This window comes from Ustilaginoidea virens, chromosome 1 (genome assembly GCF_000687475.1).
Source record: "Ustilaginoidea virens chromosome 1, complete sequence".
NCBI lineage: Eukaryota > Fungi > Ascomycota > Sordariomycetes > Hypocreales > Clavicipitaceae > Ustilaginoidea > Ustilaginoidea virens.
In genome coordinates, this window is record NC_057316.1 from 3590513 (window position 1) to 3611807 (window position 21295).

General features: G+C 53.5%; 7 protein-coding genes across 7 annotated transcripts; 3 read left to right on the forward strand and 4 right to left on the reverse strand.

Annotated features, from left to right (window-relative positions):
- Positions 1-744: 744 nt before the first annotated feature.
- UV8b_00745 (uncharacterized protein) lies at positions 745-1377 on the reverse strand (the record flags this gene model as incomplete). The annotated part of the gene is made up of 4 exons (XM_043138243.1): positions 745-937; positions 1001-1068; positions 1153-1281; positions 1351-1377. The coding sequence occupies 4 exons, from the start codon at positions 1375-1377 to the stop codon at positions 745-747; spliced, it is 417 nt and encodes a 138-aa protein (XP_042994177.1).
- A 350-nt stretch (positions 1378-1727) lies between these two features.
- On the forward strand, positions 1728-2198 carry UV8b_00746 (uncharacterized protein; the record flags this gene model as incomplete). The annotated part of the gene is made up of 4 exons (XM_043138244.1): positions 1728-1814; positions 1869-1900; positions 2028-2109; positions 2172-2198. The coding sequence occupies 4 exons, from the start codon at positions 1728-1730 to the stop codon at positions 2196-2198; spliced, it is 228 nt and encodes a 75-aa protein (XP_042994178.1).
- A 993-nt stretch (positions 2199-3191) lies between these two features.
- Positions 3192-4857, forward strand: UV8b_00747 (uncharacterized protein; the record flags this gene model as incomplete). The annotated part of the gene is made up of 5 exons (XM_043138245.1): positions 3192-3352; positions 3439-3466; positions 3595-4099; positions 4186-4586; positions 4657-4857. 5 exons carry the CDS (start codon positions 3192-3194, stop codon positions 4855-4857), a joined length of 1296 nt encoding a protein of 431 aa, XP_042994179.1.
- A 1428-nt stretch (positions 4858-6285) lies between these two features.
- UV8b_00748 (uncharacterized protein) lies at positions 6286-9672 on the forward strand (the record flags this gene model as incomplete). Its single annotated transcript, XM_043138246.1, has 1 exon — positions 6286-9672. The coding sequence occupies one exon, from the start codon at positions 6286-6288 to the stop codon at positions 9670-9672; it is 3387 nt and encodes a 1128-aa protein (XP_042994180.1).
- A 602-nt stretch (positions 9673-10274) lies between these two features.
- UV8b_00749 (uncharacterized protein) lies at positions 10275-11837 on the reverse strand (the record flags this gene model as incomplete). Its single annotated transcript, XM_043138247.1, has 4 exons — positions 10275-11062; positions 11210-11334; positions 11428-11542; positions 11630-11837. The coding sequence occupies 4 exons, from the start codon at positions 11835-11837 to the stop codon at positions 10275-10277; spliced, it is 1236 nt and encodes a 411-aa protein (XP_042994181.1).
- Positions 11838-13479: 1642 nt separating this feature from the next.
- UV8b_00750 (uncharacterized protein) lies at positions 13480-14310 on the reverse strand (the record flags this gene model as incomplete). The annotated part of the gene is made up of 4 exons (XM_043138248.1): positions 13480-13499; positions 13593-13837; positions 13959-14048; positions 14255-14310. 4 exons carry the CDS (start codon positions 14308-14310, stop codon positions 13480-13482), a joined length of 411 nt encoding a protein of 136 aa, XP_042994182.1.
- A 3491-nt stretch (positions 14311-17801) lies between these two features.
- On the reverse strand, positions 17802-19478 carry UV8b_00751 (uncharacterized protein; the record flags this gene model as incomplete). Its single annotated transcript, XM_043138249.1, has 2 exons — positions 17802-18362; positions 18447-19478. 2 exons carry the CDS (start codon positions 19476-19478, stop codon positions 17802-17804), a joined length of 1593 nt encoding a protein of 530 aa, XP_042994183.1.
- Between the last annotated feature and the right edge of the window lie 1817 nt (positions 19479-21295).

Here is a 21295-nt window from a genome sequence, read left to right on the forward strand (position 1 = left end):
TCTTGCACGTCATGATCATCATCGTTTCACCATCCTCACTTCTCCACATTGGCGTGCCAAGCAATCCCAAGCAATCCCAAGCAATCCCAGGTAAGCAAAATCTGCCTCGGCCGCAGACGGCAATCCGTTCTTCTGCTCGTGTTTGCTGCCAACTTGCTATGCTGCTGGCCTTTTCTCCGATTTTCCCTCTTCAACGACCTGGACGATCCCGGGGCTGGGCCGTTGGGTTACTCCGGGGTCCGTACTGCTGAACTCCGTTGACGGTAGCTTCACCAGGGGTAGCCTGGCTACCCCAGCTTGGTGAGACACAACCAACAAACGGCACCAACGAGCATCTCCCCAGGGGCCTGCCGACTCATTGCTCCAAATTTTGCTCCAACGTTGCTCGTAACCGTATGTGCGGCTCGCTGGGGTACAAATACAAGCGACTTTGTTAAGTGCCTCGTCAAAGACGGGGAAAATCGGCTGAGCCACCCCATTTCGCATCAACGCCGTTGCAAGCGTTATGTCTCAAGTTCCTTTGGCGGCAAGACAATTTCGGTCTTCTGTCTGATGATGCACGCTTAAATGCTTGGTATACACTATGCTTGGTGTGTAAACCGTCCTTTGCCAGGGGAAACCAAGTCCCGAGTCGGAGAAAACACGCAACATGCGACCTCAAAAAGGAACGATCGAAGGCGGCCATCAGCGGAGCAAGGTGCTGACTACATGTTTTAATCTTGTTCTTGCTACGCTTCTCCCTCTTCAGGTTTCGAGGTTGATTTGTTTCCCGAATCTAGCGTAAAGTTCAACTTTAAGTTGTTGCATCTCATCGCGCACTGTGCTCGCCGATTCCTCTAATTTTCTTGTCTCGTCGTCGATTCTCATCATGGCCTGTTCCAACATCTCTTGCGCCTCTTCCAGTGGAACGTGAAAGAAGGCATCGCCGACTTTGAATCTATTTGGCGCAAGGTCATTAGCTTGACAAGACAACAGACATGACCAGTTCCTCATGACGCACTGGATTTTCTCGTCTTCGTCGGCAAGTTCCAGCTCGGTTGACAAGTCGACTAGCTCTTCCTTTTCTTTCTGCAATTCCACCCCCAAGTCAGCCAAGTCAGCCAATGTCTCGATAAGTACTTGTTGGAGTCCATTGCCCGCCAGCGACCTTACATTCTTCAGCTTGAGCTCTTCCTCCATGGCGAGCTCTCTTTGGTGCAGACGACTGAATTTGTTGATCTTGTCCTGATCCTCTCTCCGGACCTCGACCTCTTCAGCTGCTTGCTCATCCTCTTTAGACAGCTTTTTGTGTGTCGGATCAGCAGCCCTAATCTCCCACACAAAGGTAAGAGGCTAAAGAGTTTAACCCACCATGCGACGTTGCATGATCGATGCCATCTTGGAAGCTGGGAAAGGGAACGCCGTGAGTTTCTCGAATAGTTGCAACGAGCGAGCGAATCGTGGTGATTGTCCGAAAACGACGGGTGGTGTCAATTACAGATGGTCGGTCATAGAGGATTAAAGGTGATGGGTGATGGTGATGGTGGGGTACTGTGCGTGCTAACAGTCTACAACACACCCCGCACTGCATCGCTCATTGTTCGCGACCCCTGGGCTGGCGCGCGCAAGCTACCTCCTACCTAAGGTACATACCTAAGGTACCTTATGTATCTACCTCATTTGATCAATCACCCCATCGCCGTCATGCCATTTACTCAGTAACCCCGACTTTAACAAACACCGCGATCATGGCGAAGGCTTATCCGAGAGCCACCGTGAAAAAGATTATCAAGGCGCATTCCAACATGAATGTTCAGAAGAATGCAGACGTCACAGTTTGTGCAATACGTGCCTCAGCAACCTTTCGATGCTAACCAACTTGACAACAGATCTTCCTGAACTATGTGCTTTTTATGGAAACGTAAGAAGACATCGCCGGTCCTCGTCACCATTCACAGAACTGGTGCTAACGCTGGCCATGTCGCTGGCCATGTCGCTGGCCATGTCGCTGGCCATGTCGCTGGCCATGTCGCTGGCCATGTCGCTAGACTTGTAAAGGAAGCTGCCATCTACGCAAAGCAGTCTGGTGAAAGGGGATTGACGGCGAGAAGCGTAAACAAGGTTACTCGGGTATGTGTTTAATCCGACTGCTTGCTGATTCCCATGATGCATCTATACTTATTTGCCCCGAGGACACGCTGGCCAAATTCAAGGGCTGAAGAGGTGTCCGCGGAAGCTGGTATGGGCCAACCAGTGTCGCGCCAGGATACGATTTCACCAAAATCCGATGACGCGCGTTCAGCCTTTGCTGATTCGAGGCCGCGGCTCTCGCGAACATGACCTACTACACCATAAGCTACAACCATAAGCAGACGGCAGCCCTATATGAACTGGCAAAGGATGCAATGCAACACCGCTTGGTTGATATGGCCACGTATCGGGTACTGCCTGGCGTCTTTGTGCTGCTTTGCTGTAGACATGCATGCAACTGACCAAATGGTAGAGAGGCATATGAATCGCGCGAGTGCTTTCCCGTCAAGCCTGCCTGAGGGGGGGGATATAGGTTTGTAAGGCAGACTGATGAGCGCATGCATGACGACCGACCTATTCTGGCTTGGAAATATGACACTTTCAACGCCACAGTCGTGTTTTAGGAACAATAGTAACAGTACGTAGCTAGACGGGGAGTAAAGGGGAAATAAAAAGGAAAAAGAACAAAAAGGAGTGGGGTGTGACTGTTAGCTCGACGATAGAAATTGACGTTGCTTGAGGGATGCCTGATTCGCAGCCATGATTCTGTTTGCTTCTAGAAGTGGACAGGACAGCTTAGGTGGCACAGCACGGCGCTGCACAGCTCCCCGTCAGAGATGGATATGTGCACGCTTTGGTGCGCGAGGCAAGGGGAGAGAGAGAGGGGACGGGACGACGGGGGGGAGGGGGGGGAGGAGAGGTCTGGTTTGATTTGCTTAGGCTCCAAAACCAAAACTAGTCCAGACGTGAAGGAACCTCCGCATCTCTCAACCTCCAGTCTCTCTCTGCCTCTGTGTGACCCAATCGATCTCGTTCGTGCACTGAAACATTATCCTCACTTCTCCCTACACCTCAATCTCCATCTTCAAATCCTTGCAAGACACTTGCAACAATAATTCCGCCAGAGACCTTCTTTTCCGACCTTCCTCTGTTGCAGCACACTGAGCACAGCAATCCCCGAAATGGCTGCACCTGCTACTCAATCCGCCCCCAAGGCCCCAAAGAAGAAGCTTGCCAGCGCTGTCGGCCGTGACAAATCGCCTGCTCCCAGCATTGGCTCTGGTGCTGCTGCCGACTCTCAAGATGAGGGCTTTGACAGCCCGTACATTAAGGAGCTGCAGAAGTATTCCCAATCCCCCCCCCCATCCTCTCGAGAGGAGCCCGGGTTTCGTGTGGCAGGTTGGCGCTGACAATCGGTTTGCTATGCAGAAACATACGCAATCTGAACAAGAAAATTGTAAGACCTGCTGAGCGACCGTCTTTTTCTCCCTCTGACTGATGCAAGAGTTTTTATGGGGGTTATGGGGTCCCAAGCTCACACTGGTCAAGCCAAAAAAACCCAAAGCTAATCCAACCTGATTGCAGGCGCATGCATCCAAGACCGACTTGCTTCTCAGTGAGCACGCTGGCAAGTCTCTCGAAGAGTTGGTTCTCTCCAGGGTTATCAATGCGGATCAGAAGGCCCAGATACAGAAGAAACCTGCCCTGCAGGCTCAGCTGGCTCAGACCGAGGAGCAGCTGGCACAATATCAGAAGGTGCACGAGCAGTATCGCTCGCGGGCTTTAGCCGACAAGGCCGAATGGGACAAGTCCCTGGATAAAGTGAAGGCGGACGCCGTCGCCAAAGCTCTGGCTGGGTTCCAGAAATCCTTGCAAGACAAGCTTCTCACCTTGTCGCAGTTCTTGCGACTTGCTGCCTACCGTCGCGAAGAGGCCAGTGACCCCGAATCGGACGAAAACCAGGCCATAGAGGGCGTGCTCTTTGCAATATACGCAGGCGATGAGAGCGCTGTCTCGTCCATGCTCAAATTGGTCGAGGGCACAGACGACAAGGTTTTGAGCGTTCCAGGAGAGCAGCTACAAACAAGCTGTAAGTTGTTTGGCTGGCATGCCACTGGGGTTCTTTTTTCGTTTTCTTCTCCATGTTTCCCGTATCCGCATTGACTCGTTTTGCAGATTCTGTTGTCAAGACCCTCGCCCAGGGATACAAAGTGGCTAGCCAAAATGACGACGCTCAGCCGGTCGAGGCAGAGGCAGACATTGGTGTAGCTGATTCTGCTCAGGCCCATGCCAGGGAGACCGAGGCTCCCTCGGAGACAGCTTCTGCGCATAGCGGGCAGGAAACTCCCCAAGTCACCAGCAACGGATTCGCGAATGCCGGTGTCGCGGGTGACACTGCCAATGCCGCAGGGGATGCACAATGGGATGCGGAGAACAGTCTTTCAGCCTCACAGGAGTGGGTTGACGTAAAAGTACCACAGGACCCTTGCGAGAACGAGACTGTCTCAAACGATACGCCTGCCGCCGATGCGAATCCGCAGTCCTGGGCTGATGAGCAACCCGAGGCCAGCAAATCCGTATGGCAGATTCCCTCACACTCCTTTGACAGCATGGCTGAAAGGGCCGGAAGCTAACACGCCGTAACAGTCAACTTTGGCGGATTCCAACGAGGGTTTCCACCAGGTGCAGCGCAACAAGATCCGCCAAGACCGCGATGGGAACGGCAACTGGCGGGGCCGCGGACGAGGCGAGCATCGTGGCCGCGGTGGCCACCGAGGAGATGGTCGCGGCCGTGGAAGAGGCCGGGGTAGTATGCCTTCCAGACCTCGTCGACAGGAAGAGGCATAAGACGGGATGCCCCGAGATGTCATCAATCCATCGGCCATGTTTTGAATCTTGTTGATTCTTTGCCATTTATCTTTTTTTTGCTTTGATTTTGCCTTTTGGTCTTTGTTTGACTAGACGGAGAAACTTGTACATCATGTCGATGCGGCGTTGGGTGGAATTTTCTTGTCGGTACGGAAGAACAAAACAAAAATCTATCGAAACTGCATTGCATTGCATGGCATGGCATGGCATGGCTAGAACTTTTGGGATGTTTTTTTTCTCTTTTTTTTTTTTTTTTTTTTTTTTTTTTTTTTTTTTTTTTTTTTGGTTTTTTTTTTCTTTGGCCTCGCTAGGCTCACATCAGGCTCAGGCTGGCTTTGCGATGAGGAGCTGCAGGTGTGGAGTTGGGTTAGAGCCAGTGAAGGCAGGAGACTTGTAGCAACAGCAGACAAAGCGTATGAAAATAGCACGACGCCAATGACGACGACGACGATGATAATGATAGGCAGCCCACGTGCTGCTTATTTTATACTGTGCTGATTTTGTGCCAACTATAGTACAATCGCCGCCCATTCTTATATTAAGGTATATTTTAGAGGCATCTCTCGGGTCTTGGAATATGGTATGGAGGTTTAAACCGCGACGACTTGGGGCGAGGCTGTCTTGTCCGCTATATAATAGCCGCAGAGTCGTGCCGTGCCTTCCCTCGGCTATCAGAACGGCTGAGAGTGCAAAGGGTACGGACCCATAGTACACACTGTAGTACACACACTGTATCAAAAAAGATGTCGAGAGGTACTTACCTTAGGTACCTAACCTAAGGTAGATACCGTATCTGAGGTAGCCAGGCATCTAGTAGGTACCTAGGTACTTCAAATATGCCTTGCACGAGATACTGTACGGAGTACAGCCAACGCCTTTCCAAACTTTGACTTGAACAAACTTTTGCGGTCGGTGAGGACGGGCGCGCGGGTTGAAATTTGGAAATGTCCATGGCAGTGGATGTGGGGTTATGTGCTTGTAACGTACAGCTGAAGATCAGTATTCGTACGGAGTACTCGGTACTTGGTACGCGGGGGTACGTACGGTGTTGCAAGTTGTCCTCAACCGCTGACTCACGGTTCGGTATACACGGTCAAATCATCTGGACAGAGGCCACATCAACCTTTTTGTTCCTCTGCTTAGCCATATACGGATTGGCCATACATTTTTTTTTTTAAGCTCACTTTTTTTGCCCTCTTTTTATTTTTAAATATTTTTTTTTTTTAAATCTCCCTCCCGCTGTCCGCCATCATCCCCATTGCACTTGCTACACGCCAGTTGTTAGCGGTGCTCGTTGCCCGCCAGCAAGAAAAAGCAAAGGGGAAATTAAAATAAAATAAACCTCGCCGTTGTGCCGTTCATAGATGCGGTGACTGACCGAAGCAGACAGTGCCACAACCAGCCAACATGGCCAAGTCATGGCTGTCGCCGCCATTGATTATGCTCCTCGGAGCCTTCTTCCTCTTCTCCACCAGTGTCATTGCCGGTGCGGCTGTGCTCGGCGTCGATTTGGGAACAGAGTACATCAAAGCCGCGCTCGTCAAGCCAGGAATCCCTCTCGAAATCGTCCTCACAAAGGATTCGCGGCGGAAAGAAACGTCGGCCGTCGCCTTCAAGCCCTCCAAGGGCGGTCCTAAAGCGGGTCAGTACCCCGAGCGCTTGTATGGCGCAGATGCCATGGCGATTGCGGCACGGTTTCCCGATGAAGTCTACCCGAACCTCAAGACGCTCCTCGGCCTCCCCGTCGGCGACGCCTCTGTTCAAGAATACGCTGCCCGCCACCCTGCGCTGCGGTTACAGGCGCATGCGGTTCGCGGCTCCGCCGCCTTCAAGACTAGCACCTTGACCCCGGACCAAGATGCCTGGATGGTCGAGGAGCTGCTGGCCATGGAGCTTCAGAGCGTGCAGAAGAATGCCGAGGCTGCTGCCGGTGACGGCACCTCGGTGCGATCTATTGTCCTCACCGTCCCGCCCTTCTACACCATTGAAGAGAAGCGAGCAGTGCAGCTGGCAGCCGACTTGGCTGGTCTCAAGGTTCTGAGCCTGCTCAGCGACGGTCTGGCCGTTGGCTTGAACTACGCCACCAGCCGACAGTTCCCCAACATCAATCAGGGCGAAAGGCCCGAGCACCATCTCGTCTTCGACATGGGTGCTGGTTCGGCAAGCGCCTCGGTCCTGCGGTTTCAGAGCCGTACCGTCAAGGACGTTGGAAAGCTCAACAAGACGGTTCAGGAGGTACAGGTGCTTGGCAGTGGCTGGGATAGGACTCTGGGGGGCGATTCTCTCAACTACCTGATCATGGACGACATGGTCTCGCAGTTTGTAGAGTCCAAGGGAGCCAAGAAGATGTCAGCCACCGCCAAGGACGTCAAGGCCCACGGCCGAGCCATGGCGACGATCGCCAAGGAAGCCGAGCGGCTGCGGCACGTCCTGAGCGCCAACCAGAACACCCAGGCTAGCTTCGAGGGGCTCTACCAGGACGTTGACTTCAAGTACAAGGTTACGCGAGCCGACTTCGAGGCCATGGCCGAGACCCACGCCGCGCGAATCGGCGCCGTCATCAACGAAGCGGTCAAGGCGTCTGGTCTGGGGCTCAGCGACCTCACTTCTATAATCCTGCACGGCGGAGCCACTCGGACGCCGTTTGTGCACAAAGCCCTCGAGAAGGCCGCGGGCTCTGCCGACAAGATTCGATCCAACGTAAACGCTGACGAGGCCGCCGTCTTTGGCGCCGGCTTCCGGGCCGCCGACCTCAGCCCCAGCTTCCGCGTCAAAGAGATTCGAATCTCCGAGGGGCCCATGTACGCCTCGGGCTTGAAGCGGGACAACGCCAAGAAGCCGCAGCGACAGCGCCTCTGGACCGCCAACTCTCATCTCGGCGGCGCTCCCAAGGAGCTGACGTTCCACGACACCAAGGACTTTGCTCTCACCTTCTACCAGCAAGTCGGCTCCCAGGACAGGGAGACGGCCTCTTTGCTGACCAAGAATCTCACCGCAACCGTGGCAGCCATGAAGGAAAAGTACCCGTCCTGCGTCGATTCCGGCATCGTCCTCAAGCTCGGGGTGAGGCTGAGTGCCGAAAATGGAGAAGTCCAAGTGCCGAGGGCGGCAGTCGAGTGCGAGGCCGAGGTGACGGTCAAGGAGCGGTTCGTGGATGGGGTCAAGAACCTGTTTGGCTTCGGCAGCAAGAAGGATCAGCAGCAGCAGCAGCCCCTCAACGGCGACAAGGCAAAGGTCGAGCCGGCCAAGCGCCAAGGGTCCGAGGAGGCCGTCAAGCGAGACAGCAACAAGGCAGCCACGGCAAGCGCCTCTTCCGCGCCCAACGACAAATCCGGCGCCTCTTCCGGCTCCTCCACCGAGGAGGGGGATGAGGAGGAAGGGAACGAGGAGGGGGAGGAGAAGGAGGTCAAGAAGAAGCAAATCGTCGAGATGCCGGTGGAGATCACCTTGGACAAGGCCGGCGTGCCCAAGCTCTCCAAGGCCGAGCTGACCAAGGTCAAGGATCGGCTCCAGGCGTTCGCTTCGTCCGACAAGGCCAGGCTGCAGCGCGAGGAGGCCCTCAACCAACTAGAGGGATACACGTACAAGGTGCGGGATCTCCTCGAGGGAGACGCCTTCATCGCCGCGTCCACGGAAAAGGAGCGCACCACGCTGGCCGCAAAAGCCAGCGAGACCAGCGACTGGCTCTACGAAGAGGGCTCCGACGCCACCACCGAGGTCCTCCGAGCGAAGCTCAAGGCCCTCCAGGACATCGTCAACCCCGTCCAGAGCAGGATCGAGGAGGCGCAAGCCCGTCCCGCCAAGCTCGCCTCCCTGCGGGAAGTGCTCGAGCGCACGGGCGACTACATTGACAGCATGCACAAGCAAATAGCAGAGTACGAGCAGTGGCAAGCCACCGCCCCCGCCGCCGGCCCGGACGCAACCCCGCCGGCGCCGTCTGCCGCGGCAGAATTGCCCGACGACGCGAACCGTCCAAAGGACGACGCCAGCAGCACCAAGGACGAAGTCGAGGCTGAGGCCGACGCCGACGCCGACGCCGACGCTGAGGCCGAGGCCAGCAGCCCCGTGCCCCCGCCCCCCCTGTTCTCAGAGGAAGAGCTCGCGGAGCTGGAATCCCTCCGCAAGACGACACAAGACTGGCTGCAGGAAATGGAGCCCAAGCAGAACAAGCTCTCCAAGACGGACGACCCCGTCCTCCTCGTCAAGGACATCTCGGACAAGATCCGCAAGCTCGACCAGGTCAGCATGGACATGGCCCTCCGGGCCGTGCGCAACATGGACAGCAAGACCAAGCGGGCAGCCAGAAAGCTGGCCAAGGCCAAGGGCCAGGACGGCGACGAGCCCGTCCGGGGCGACCGCTTCTCGCCAGAGCAGTTTGAGCAGCTGCTGAAAAAGTTCAAGACCATGGACAAGGACAAGGACAAGTTCAAGGACAAGTTTAAGGACAAGTTCAAGGACAAGTTCAAGGATAAGACCATGGACAAGGACAAGGACAAGTTCAAGGACAAGTTCAAGGATAAGACCATGGACAAGGACAAGGACAAGTTCAAGGATAAGACCAAGGACAAGGCCAGGGACAAGGCCAAGGACACGGCCAAGGACACGGCCAAGGACACGGCCAAGGACAAGACCAAGGACAAGCCCAAGGACAAGACCAAGGACAGGGCCAGGGACAGGGCCAGGGCTAGGAACAAGGCCAAGGAAAAGACCAAGGACCAGGGCAAGGGCAAGGACAAGGCCAAGCAGGGTCAGGAGGACGCGGCCGAGAAGCCCAAAAGCCATGACGAGCTGTGATTGCGGCGTTGAAAACAAGAAACTTCCGCTGGGGAGGACAAGACGACGACAGGTTTGGAGCAAGTGTGTACTGTATATATGTACCAAAACGGAAAACGGAAGAGTTACGAATAGAGGCCAATGTGAGTGATTCTTTTGCAGCGCGCGACCGCAGGGCCCTATCACGAGGACGAGGGGCTTGCACGAAGCGCGTCGTGCAAGTTGCCGGGCGGGGTGGCACTCGAGTCGATTGATTGTTGGATTTATTTGGTCGACTCGTCGCTGACCAGGACGGAATGAAGAGGCAAAAATAAGGAGAAATCGTCAGACACGGTCCATGTAGCAAAGTAGACGGGGATGAAGACGCAAAAAAAAAAGCGACAGATGGATCGGTCAGACAGAGCCATATAGCAAAGTAGACAGAATAAAGACGGGGGGGGGGAAAGGGAGGAGGAAATAGGAGAAACATCTCAGACAGTCTAAAGACGGCATCTGCTCGAGTCTTCAAATCCGGGCATGTCGCACCTGCGGCACCGCAGCCCCTGAAAAAGCTAAAAGAGAATACATGAAACCAGAGCAAACAAAGCCCAAAAAAAAAAAGAAAGGAAAAAAAAAAGAGGTCTCTACGCATCGTGGAGCAGCTTGTTGGCCAAGCCAATCCTGTTGCCCTCGACATCAAACGCCACAAACACGGCCTTGAGCATCACGTCCCCCAAAACCGTCACGTTCATGTCCACGGCGCTCTGCATGCCGCCCCAGCAAAACGAGGAATCGCCCTCCACCGGGCCGTAGTTGAGATACGGGCCCGGGATGCGGATGACGTGCTCCGTCCTGGGGAGCTTGAACAGCAGGTCGGGCAGGGCTGGGGCTCCTTGACACGGGAACATGTAGGTGCCCGACAGCATGAAGGGCGCGGTTCGCGCGCCGGGAACGGACATCCAGTACCTGCTGGCCAGGGCGTCGGGCAGGAACAAGAGCGACGTTCCCGTGTCCACCGTCGCCTGGAACCGGTGGTACATCCACGTGGGGTGCGCGCCGCGCCATGCCGTCAGCTCGAGCTGGATATCCCAGTGCGGGCTGTCCGGACTGGAGGCCAGCCACGTCATTTCCCCCGAGGCCACGGAGTCGTTGATGTATCCAAAGGTGAAGCGGCTAGAGGCGTTCCTCCGTAGGTCGACCGTGAAGACGGGCTTTTTCAACCGCGGCCACAGGATGGACAGAAAGGACGGCGACGGCGGCATGATGTTGTTGGGGAGCCGCTTTGCCAGGCCCATGATGCCGCTGATGCCGGCTTCCGTCTCGAAGCGCGGCGCCATGATTTGCGCAGACTCGATGGTGGCGTTGTGAAGCTGGAAGCCGCCCAGGCGAATGGTGTCGCGGTACACGATGCCCGTCGCAGCTGTTCCATCCACTTTCCACGCAAGTTGCGAGTCAGTTACGCCGTGGCACTTTTCTCCGTTTCTTTCTGCTTCTCACTTTCTTGTCTCTTTTCTCTCTCTCTCTCTTTTTTTTTCCTCTTTTTTTTTAAATTTGTTTCAGGGGGTTAATGTGGTCTCACAGTATTCCACACTCCACACAGCCTCGTCCAACCGTTCCGCAGTCTTGGACAACTCCGGTTTGTATTTCGGCGCCCATGGACCCTTGCTGTTGACCCGGTAAACCGTATCGGTGGATTGGACCCAACTGGGAACATTGTCAGTGTTTGCCCTATGAACTTCTCTCCAACAGGGGGGAAAACGGGTGCGTGCGTGGGTGCGTGCGTGTGTCTCAACATACACGTCTGAAGAGCCGGTATCCAAAATCAACTTTAACTTTTGAGGCGGCGTTCCGATCTCGACTTCCGTGATGTAGGCCTCATCGTTTATCATGGGGTTCGCATATACCGTGCCCTCTGGGGAGAGAAAAAGCTCAGCAGCAAAGGTCAACGCCGGTTCCTGGACCGTATCTTGTCTCGATTCTCTACCTAAGGGATGCATACCTCCCTCAGCAAGGGCAGCAAAGCTTGCCCCCCTCGCCACCTCGTTTCCCCATCGATTATGGGCGGCCAGCCAGTCGCTTGCAAAGTTGCGGCCCTTGCCGTGATTTTTGGGCCGAGCGTCCAGGGAAAACGAGAGCTGCGGCACCGCAAGGCTCGCTGTGGCGAAAACGGCTGCCAAGAGACAAAACGTCTGCTGAATTCGCAGCATGGCAATGGTGACGGATGACGACTTTCCAGTTGGGGCCTCCTTTTTGCTTCGAAACTGAGCACGAAACTGAGCAAAGAAAGGGAATTTTTTTGCAGACAAGGTGGCCGGGGGGCGTTGGGAGTTGTTTTCTTTTCCCACCAAAAGAGTCTGGTGGCAGCTGCCGCCCAGCTGTCAGTACATCAATCACCCCGACTTTCACTTCCCGTCCCATCTGTCCAACGTCGCCTTTGTTCTGAAAAAGGAGGACGTCTGCAGACGCTCGGTGGCCTTCGCACTCTGTCGAGGACAAGACTTGCATCTCGTGCTGTGCTTCTGTGCCTTGTCGTACATGGTTTGGCACGCCAGGGTTGTCGATAGGTCAATAGGGGGAAGGCTTCAACTCGCGCTGCCACAGGGATCGATCCAGCCGGGTCCTTTTGAGGGATGGAATGGGATGGGATGCTCATGCAATTTGCCTATCAGTTGAGCATTAGCTGCCGATCCGAATTTCATTACACATTACACGTACTGTGTCACGCAATGCCATGTGGCAGCTATAGCTACTCGCGTTTCGCGGCATAATACAACAAGCCGCGGCTACTCGCACGCCAAGAAAGGTGCAGGCAGAACTGACCGATTGAAGCACCTAGCAGTTCATCAGCCACCTGCTGGTATCAATCATTGCCTGGCTGTCGCCAAAGGGAGAGCAGCTCTGCCTTGCCTGGATTACCGCCTCGAAGCTTTGCATCAGCACCGCAGACCTAGGGCCACACGATGCAGAAAACCCCAACGAGGCAAAAGGGGGGAGGGGGGTGGAAAACAAGCAAAGCAAAGAGAAATCGTCCGAGTGGCATTTCCATCATGACGGAACAGGTAGAGGTTGAACTGCGCTCGTGATTCTGATGGCGATATATACAAGTCTCACAAGTTCTCGACAGCCACAGTCATCGGTCAAGCCGAAAGCTCAAGTGTTTTCGCCCGTCCCTTCTGCCACCATCAGCAGTTTACCCACCTGCATCAGCTCCTCCGCATCTCCCCCAGCCCGTGAACCATGCTCCGAAATGCCGGCATAAAAGAGTAATTACATTTCCCAAAGTACATATTAAGACGAGTTGTTTTGATCGTGGTTGTTCACGCGGTTGCAGCCCATAAAAAAAAAAACGGCCGAGACTGACCAGCGGGGCGGGCAAACTGCGATGAAGAGAAGAAATAGAAGAAAGGTTGAACACTGTGGAAACCGTAACAAAGGTTGTCTCGGAGCTGGTAATATCGCATGTATGACTTGGTTCCGTGATGCCGTAAAAAAGAGATAACGCCAAAGGTCGTTTCGTCTGAAAGGGAGTGACGGCGATGACTAAATTGGTCGAGGATAAATGTCATGGTAATCACACGTCCGTGTTGTCCCTGACCATGCAGTAAAGTCGAAATTGCCGTGCCTCGTTGGGTTCCGGTGCGGAGATGAAATGAGAGAAGACATCCTTCGAGGGAAGGCTGCGCAATAGTTTGTATGTAAACATCAGATGAATTGCCTCCGGTTTGCGAAATTCGCGGTAGTTGGCAAAAAAAAAAAATTACCCCCACAACCAAAGTCTGCTTCAGCTGCTCTGCTTCAGCTGCTGGCTCCATTGACAACGAAAGGACACGGGTTGAGAAACGTCCTTCTTTACTGCTCCGCATCACCGTCTATCGTTCATGAGGCAAATAGGGGGCAAAGACACATCAAGTTAGCGAGACGAGTCGGCCAAGTCAGCGTTGGGGTCACGAGATTTCAATCACCTTCGCTGGCTCCAGGAGTTGGGGGCATGTTGCCGGAACTTGGTGCCTGTTGAATGGGGCGGGCAGTGCCTGGTCGTGACTTGTTGTTGTTGTTGTTCTCGTCCTTGGATGGCGATGGGACTTTGGGTGCTTGGAGTCCCTGAGCGGGCTGACCACCCCTGCTGCGACGGAGACGATCCTCCATCTCTCGAATGCGGGCCTCGAGGTCAGCGAGCTCTTGGTTGTTTCTGCCAACAATTTGGCGTCTAGATTGTGTCCCGGGGGGAAGGGTGGGGTGGAGGAGGGAGGAGTCAGCAATCGCAGTCGCGGGAGCGGATAAGTCGGTGGTGATTGGTGCCAGCAATAGGTTGCTTGCATCAGACCAACCTCTCGTCAACTTTTTGGTCGAGATCAGAAACCGATTCTTCGATGCGGAAAACCTCCATCAGCTCTTGGGAGAAGGAGCGTGCAATAGTTCTGGAGCAGCAAGGCATTCGGCGTTAGCGACATGTCATGTCATCCAGGCGTATGCACTAGTATTAGACGTCCACCCAAAAGGTGAAAGAAAGAATAATGATTATGAAATAAAAGAACCAAAAAAAAAAAAAAAAAAAAAAAAAAAAAAAAAAAAGGAGGAAAATGGATCAAGAATCAAGAATCAAGAAGGAAACAAGGACACGTACGACAAAGGTCGACGTCCATTGGGGACCCAGTCGCCGTCGAGCTCAGCATCAGCCATTGCGGTGATTGTGTGGTTGGTTGGCCGTGTTTTCTTCTCGACGGTGGAGGGATCAATGTATACTGCGGCTGTAGCGGTGAGCTAAGTAATGCAAAGGCAGTGGGCACAGGCGCGCCAACGCTGGGGATAATAAGCAGGCACAAGAGTGAAGCTTGGCGTGGGCACAAGGAGGCGAGGGGATATAAGATTTTGGCGAAGGTGGAAGCGAGGAAGAAGGAGGTTGGACGAAGAAGGGACTGACTGGGCTGGCTGGCTGGCGGGGACGGGGTTGCTGGGCTGGACAGGAGTGAAGCCCCCAACGCCAGCCGTTGAACCAGCAGCAGAACAGATGGCAGGACAGATTGAGAGAGACCGGGACCGCCTCGGTATGTACCTTGGGTAGGTACATGTCTGGGTAGGTACCTAGGTACCTACCTACCTACCTACCTTATGTAACCTAATGTAATAATAAAACTACGGAGTACTAGATCAGACTTATTTATTTGACGGCACCAAGCCGGAGGCGAGCACGGAGAGCTCCGTAGGCAGGCTGCTTGCCCAAGCTGTCCGGGGCTGTCCAGGGCGCTAGACTGTGACCGTCAGGGAGGCCAAGACCCTGAAATGAGTGAGGCCAGGCACGTCCATTCTGGTTCCTCCGCGGCAGTCGGGCAGCATTCAGGCGCGGCACGACCACCAGACGTAGACGTGCCAGTGCCGCCTGAAAAGTTGGCGCCATCGCCATCGCCATCCTCCGTCCTCAGTCCCCCATCCCTGGGCATCTAGGCCGCGCACCGTACCCATGTGTAGCTGCGTTTCTCCCTGAAAGCCCAAGAGCGTGGGCGAGTCGACGTCTTTTTGAGGGGCAACAGCTGGCTAACTTCCGAGGGAAGGGGGGAGGGGAGGGAAGGGGACGGGGGGTACAGAGTAGCACGACTAACCAGAGTCAAAGGGGGGTGCGCGTAGACCGGGTCTTGGCGGGGCGGGAGGGAAGGGGGAAGGGGGGGTTCCTGGAGATGCCATGGCATGCCGCCAAAAGGGGATAGAGCAATGAGCTGCAGAAATGTTACCGCAACAGGTCCCCTGATGCATTTGGGAGGTCCAAATCTGGTCCAACGTATGTACTACGTATAGGTCTGGTATGTAAGCAGCTAGGAGCGCAGAAGGTGGCGATCGACAGACAAGTGCAGCGCAGCTGGCGGACCCAGCTGGCAGGGCGCAGGTGCACCACAAGAATACCGAACCCTTGGCCGCGTTGCGTTCGCCGCAGCCGAGACAAGTACATACGGAGTACATAGTAGTAGTCCATGGCCACTCTTACGTCAACCCGCCACGCAGAGCCATCTTCCATTCGGTAAATCATCCAACGTTGACCTTTATGACGCCCTTTCTGCTTGGTTTCCTTTCCTTTCCCTGCACCAGCCACAAAGGCCCCCAGTCCGTACGGCGGAGGCAAGTTCTAATGGCCACATGCAGCGTCTGGTAATTTCATGTTGATCCCAGTGCCACCGCCCCCCTGCCCCTGGACCTATTGACATCCGATGCCAGCCAGCTCAGCTGCGTTCCTTCTATCCCTTTGGCAGTGTTAAGGTGCAGCTTTTGTATCGGACCCACTCTTTGCTAAGTACCTACTAGGTACCCTCTTGGCAACTGGCCTAGTCACCAAACCTTTATCACTGAAATCCTTATACTAGGAATTCTGGCATTTCTAATAGAGCCAATAAGTAACATCTTAAGAGTTAGTGATAACGCCTTTTCTATCTGCCTTTATTACTGCTAAATTGACAGCTTAATATAGTGGGAATAGCCTCACAGCGCTATGTGCCGGGCCTACAGGTGCGATAAGTGCGATGTAGCTCTTTGTAAGGAGTACGTAAATAGAGCGGGAAGGGTTTTCGAACACACCGGGAACGCTAAGCCTAAAAGAGAACTTGTACCTTTACACATATTTTCTATGAGTAATAACGTGCCGCATTTTTCTTCCTTCCTGCTACTCCATACACATGTCTCCTTTCTACACCACCATACACATTATCACGACTTTTGCCTACATAATGGCTTTAGAAGCAACCCCGACGCCCTATGTTATCCCTTTATCTGATATTAAATATGGATATTATATATCACAAGATGCAATTACTGCGATTCAGGACCATTAACGTCTTAAGGGCTTTGCATGCACTATTGGCAGTAAAAAACGCAATCCTCATACGACTTTAGTGGTAAATATCACGATGCAATGCCGCCAAAGTCGTCATTATCGCCAATAGGCATAAAGTAGAGGCATTGACAATACTTCGCCGCATAGGACTAATTGCCCCTTAGTAGCAGGAAGGAAGAAAAATGCGGTACGTCACTACTCATAGAAAATATATGCAAAGGTACAAGCTCTCTTTTAGGCTTAGCGTTACCGGTGTATTCGAAAACCCTTCCCGCTCTGTTTACGTGCTCCTTTGTAAGTCTGGAAATTGCTGGTACTTATACCCTTATACTATTTACTAGTCTGCCAATGTGGGGTTCCCTTTAAACTACGGCTTTCTATTGGCTTAAACCCTGGTCCGTTTCAAAAGCTGCACCTTAATACAGTCAAAGGGATCCATCATTCATATAGCATTCATTTTTTTTTTTTTTTTTTTTTTTTTTTTTTTTAGAAAAAAACGTCTTTTATTCTGCTCCCTCCAACTGAGCAATCAAACGATAATCTACGTCTGATGCATTAACCCAGACTCCCTTTCCAACCACCGAGGTAGAAAGAGTTGCGATTGGTGCACGCCGTAGTCGTACGGCAAGCAAGCATGTTGGTTGTGAGCAGCCCTCCCTCTAATATCTATAATCGATCCATCGCGCAGGATCGATTCCTTTCGCGCGCACCTCCCCATATCTCCCATTTCACGCGTACCGCGGTCTTCTAGTGTCCAAAAAGAGATCTCGCCTGTGCATGCCGTTTGCCTCGCCGCCGGTCCCATCAGCTCACAAATTCCCCCGTCAAAGGGAAAGGGAGCGTCCCTTGCCCCTCATTTTTCCACCTACGATGCCCAGTCCGAATATCCAGGGCATCGTTTCAAAGACATGGCGCTCCGCCGTGTCCCATGTTGAAACTAGGTCGTATACGGGCAGCCCATGAAATCCAACTTTTAAACAGACATCTCCTTTCCAAAAAGAAAAAAAGAAGAAAAAAAAAAAGGGGGGGGAGGGGGGGACCGGGGGGAGAATCGAAAAAGGGAAAAGAAAAGAACAAAAACATCATGCTCCGGGTCGACCTTGCGGCGTTGTGTTATACAAAATTGCTCAAATCCGTGTCATGGCATATGGCTCCCCCTCCCTCAAGCAAAGCAGATGTTGGCTTCTCCCTCACCCCTCAAACACGGATAATCTCCGATTGGGTGCTTCGACTTGATTCAAGGGTGAGTGAGAATCATCGCGGTCGGCAGGTTTTCGTTGCCATCAAAGACGGCACACCAGTTCTTTCTGCAGCTTTTATCGGTTCCAACTGCCTCGAGGCAAAATCAAATCACCTATTCGGCTAGCGGCCACTTGACAGGGCCGCTGCAGTCGCCTTGCTTGTCGATCCATGCCTTGATTCTCTCGACATTCCAGCCACTCAGGAACCTTTTAAACTCTTCGTTCTCTTTGGCCGAGGGCTTGCCGTGCTTCAACTTGCGCGACGTGCGACAGATGTAGTTTTGGTAGCGGAACTGGAGGCAATCATCTATGCTCTGGCAAGCCTTCTTGCAGTCCTCGAAACTCTTGTGCGCCTGAGCCTCCTCGTTGCTGAGGCCATCCTTCTTGGCTCGATTAATCTCCCATTCGTCGTACTTTGCCATGGAAGTATTCAGGTACACCGTGTCATCGCTAAGGTTGTCCCAGTCTGCTCGATCTTCCAAAAGGTGTGGCTCCATGAATTTGTGGTACAGGTCCTTGATTCGGAGAGGCTGGGCAAACTTGCGCTCTTTTTCAAAGGCATACAAGTCGGAGATGTCCTGAGCTACTACGTGGTGCATGGTCGAGATGGGGTGGCACCATCCGTCCTCGGCATACGGTAAAGTATGTGGCTTCTCGCCATTGATGGTTGGCCACTGATTCCCCCCCCCCCCGGGTTAGCATGGATGCTCTCTCGAAAGCCGCCGTACCTGCCGGCTGATGGCCACGCTCTCACTTACTGCGTTGATAACCTCAATGCCCGCCTCATCCTTCAGGGCCTGAGCAAGCAGGGCATCGCCGCAGCATATATGCTGGGCTTGTTCATCGAACTTGTTGGCGACATTAGTTCTGCCCCCGAACATGGCTTGCATGGTGGCTTTGGAGAGAAGATAGCCGCTTCCGCCGTGGCCAAATAGCAGTGATCCCAACATGGCGACGCTTCCAATGTAGTTTCGCTTCGACGGGTCCAAGTGCTTCAACCACTCCGTCAAGGTTGGGTAAGCAACGTAGGTATCGGCGTCGACGAACAGGTACCAGTCGTAGTTGGGCCGCATCGCGTACGCCTTCTCCGCCATGTGAATGTTCTTGTACTTGTCCAGCTCCCAGCCCTGCTTGGCGGTGTCGTGGACCTTGTTGCATAGATCCTGGTCAACGGGGCATTTCTGTTGTCGATGGTAGAGTTCGAAATCCTTGCTGTCCTGCTTGACTTTGTCGAGGACGGTGTCGAGACAATCATGTATGGTATAGCCTGCGATTTTCTGGCTCATGTCACTGAATAAGAGGTAGTCGGGAAGGCATTTAAGGTTTGTCATGAGTTGCGTGGGTATCTTGGAGTACGCTTCCGAAGCGCCAGTCTTCATAATTGTCAAGACGCTGGTCGTGTTGGGGAAGTTGGCGCATTCGCTGTCGTCAAGGGTCGAGGAAGAAGGTTGAGCTTGGGTGCCGGACCCGGACGCGGACGCGGACGGAGACGGGGACGGAGACGAAGACGAAGACGAAGACGGAGACGAAGACGGAGACGAAGACGGAGACGGGGACGGAGACGGGGACGGAGACGGAGACGGAGACGAAGACGCGGACGCGGACGCGGACGGGGACAGGAGGTTCGCGTCGGCGGTTTTGTCGCTGCTCGGGCCTCCATTGTTCCCCAAAGTGGGCAGCTTGTCCCGGATGCGCGAGATGCCGCAATACTGGCCGTCTTGGCAAAGTTGGCCATTTCTTCTCGCGCTGAGCAGCAGCATGCCCAAGGTGAAGAGCAGAAAGAGCAACATGAAGGTTCTCCTCGAAAACACTCGTGGCGACGACACCCTCCCAAAGAGTGGCGGCGAGGGCCAAGGTTGTTTATCCCATATCCCAGCCATGGCAAGATAGGTCGGATTCAAGCAGCTGAGGAGACCCAATGCGCGCCAGATAAGATGAGATCCAAAAAAAAGAAAATTTTTTTTTCCAAAAAAAAAAAAAAAAGACAAAAGAAAAGGAAAACAGAACAATCCAAAAAAAATAAAAAAAATAAAAAAAAATAAAACAAAAGGGAAACGGAGAAGAGGCAGCAAGGGAAGAAGCAAGAGAGAAAAGACAAAACACCGTGAGCTCCCAAAGAAAAAAAAAACCCCCCCCAAAAAAAAATCCTTTTGTCGAACGATAAATGTCAGCAGTGACGATTACGCGGGCCGGCTGTTGGTGATGGCGGGACCAGGGGCTTGGCACGGAGCAGCGGCTGGGTTAATCGGTGATCGATGATCGGTGATCGGTGACCGGTGCCGGGGAAAAGGGTCAGGAGATAGCAAGGCCGCGAACAGTTTGGTGTCGGATCGAATCTGGGTTCGTGTATTACCCGCAGCGAGCCATGCAAAGCAATCGACTCGGATCCTCCACGCCGGTGAGAATACGTAGGTAGAGGGGAAAGGGACGAGGGAAAAAAGGAGGAGGGTTGGTGGGAAAGCAAGCAGCGGCGAACAGGACGCGAATCAACCCAGTAAGCAAAAGTATTACATTATATTTGGAAGTTGGTGCCAGATGGCTCAAGTCGATTTGAGCACGACGCGACGGAGCAAATACATGCCAGACATGGCAGGAACACAGGTATGGAGTAAGTAGCTGCGCAGTAGCGTCATACATACCAGGATGGCCTGCCACCAACAACCTTGAGGCAACAAGGAGGTACTGTAGGTAGGAGGTAGGTGCCTTTAAGCCTGGGCCCCAGTCCGCGTGCGCCATTGCAGTGATGTGATTGCACTGCCTGCTGCTTGCCCTGGCGGCCTGGCCTGATGCACGTCTATATGTAGCGGCTCCACAACGAGACATGGGATTTGTTTGCGCCGTACCTCCGTAGAGATTACTGAGTACCGAAGGTACCTACCTACTAGGTAAGGTAGGTAGGTAGGTACTTATTTCTGTACTTGCTGGTTTCCATCCGCGCCAGAAAAAGAGCCAGACACCAAAAAGAAAGGGAAGGAATAAAGGAGAAGAGAAAGCAAGGCGATTGAATCTCTTTTGTAGGCGTTTTATTCACACACACACACACACACACAAAAAAACAAAAAACAAAAAAAAAACCATAGGGGGTAAGACACGGTTGCTTGCAAGAATGGCTTTGCTTGCCTTGCCCATGGGGCAGCCAGCCGGCAAGCGATGGGAAATACGGATTGAGACGAATGCCGGCCGAGTCGACGCTAGCCAGTCCTTGGCTTAGCAAAAGGGTTAGGCTGGGAAGCGAAGCCATCGTCTCAATCATCACATGCTACTGTATGCACGCACATACGCACAGAGCATGCAAAATCACACAAAATCACACGAGTGCTCATATTCTTTATATGAAGAAACCCTTAATAAATTAACTGAAAAGGAAACTGCGAAAAATCTGGCCGAAATTCAAAATAATAATATTATGGAATTCGGACCTGCGACCTTCTATATTGTCCAGATGAGGGAGCGGGGTGGCCAGCCAGGGACGGACCGCGCAAGTCGACAACCATCCGCACTGAACTGAAGCCAGTTGCCCCAACACAACACAACACGGGTCTGGAGGCTCCGGGCAGAGAAAAATAGCGCGTGGAGGAGCATCACATGGCGCTGCATAAAGGGCCCT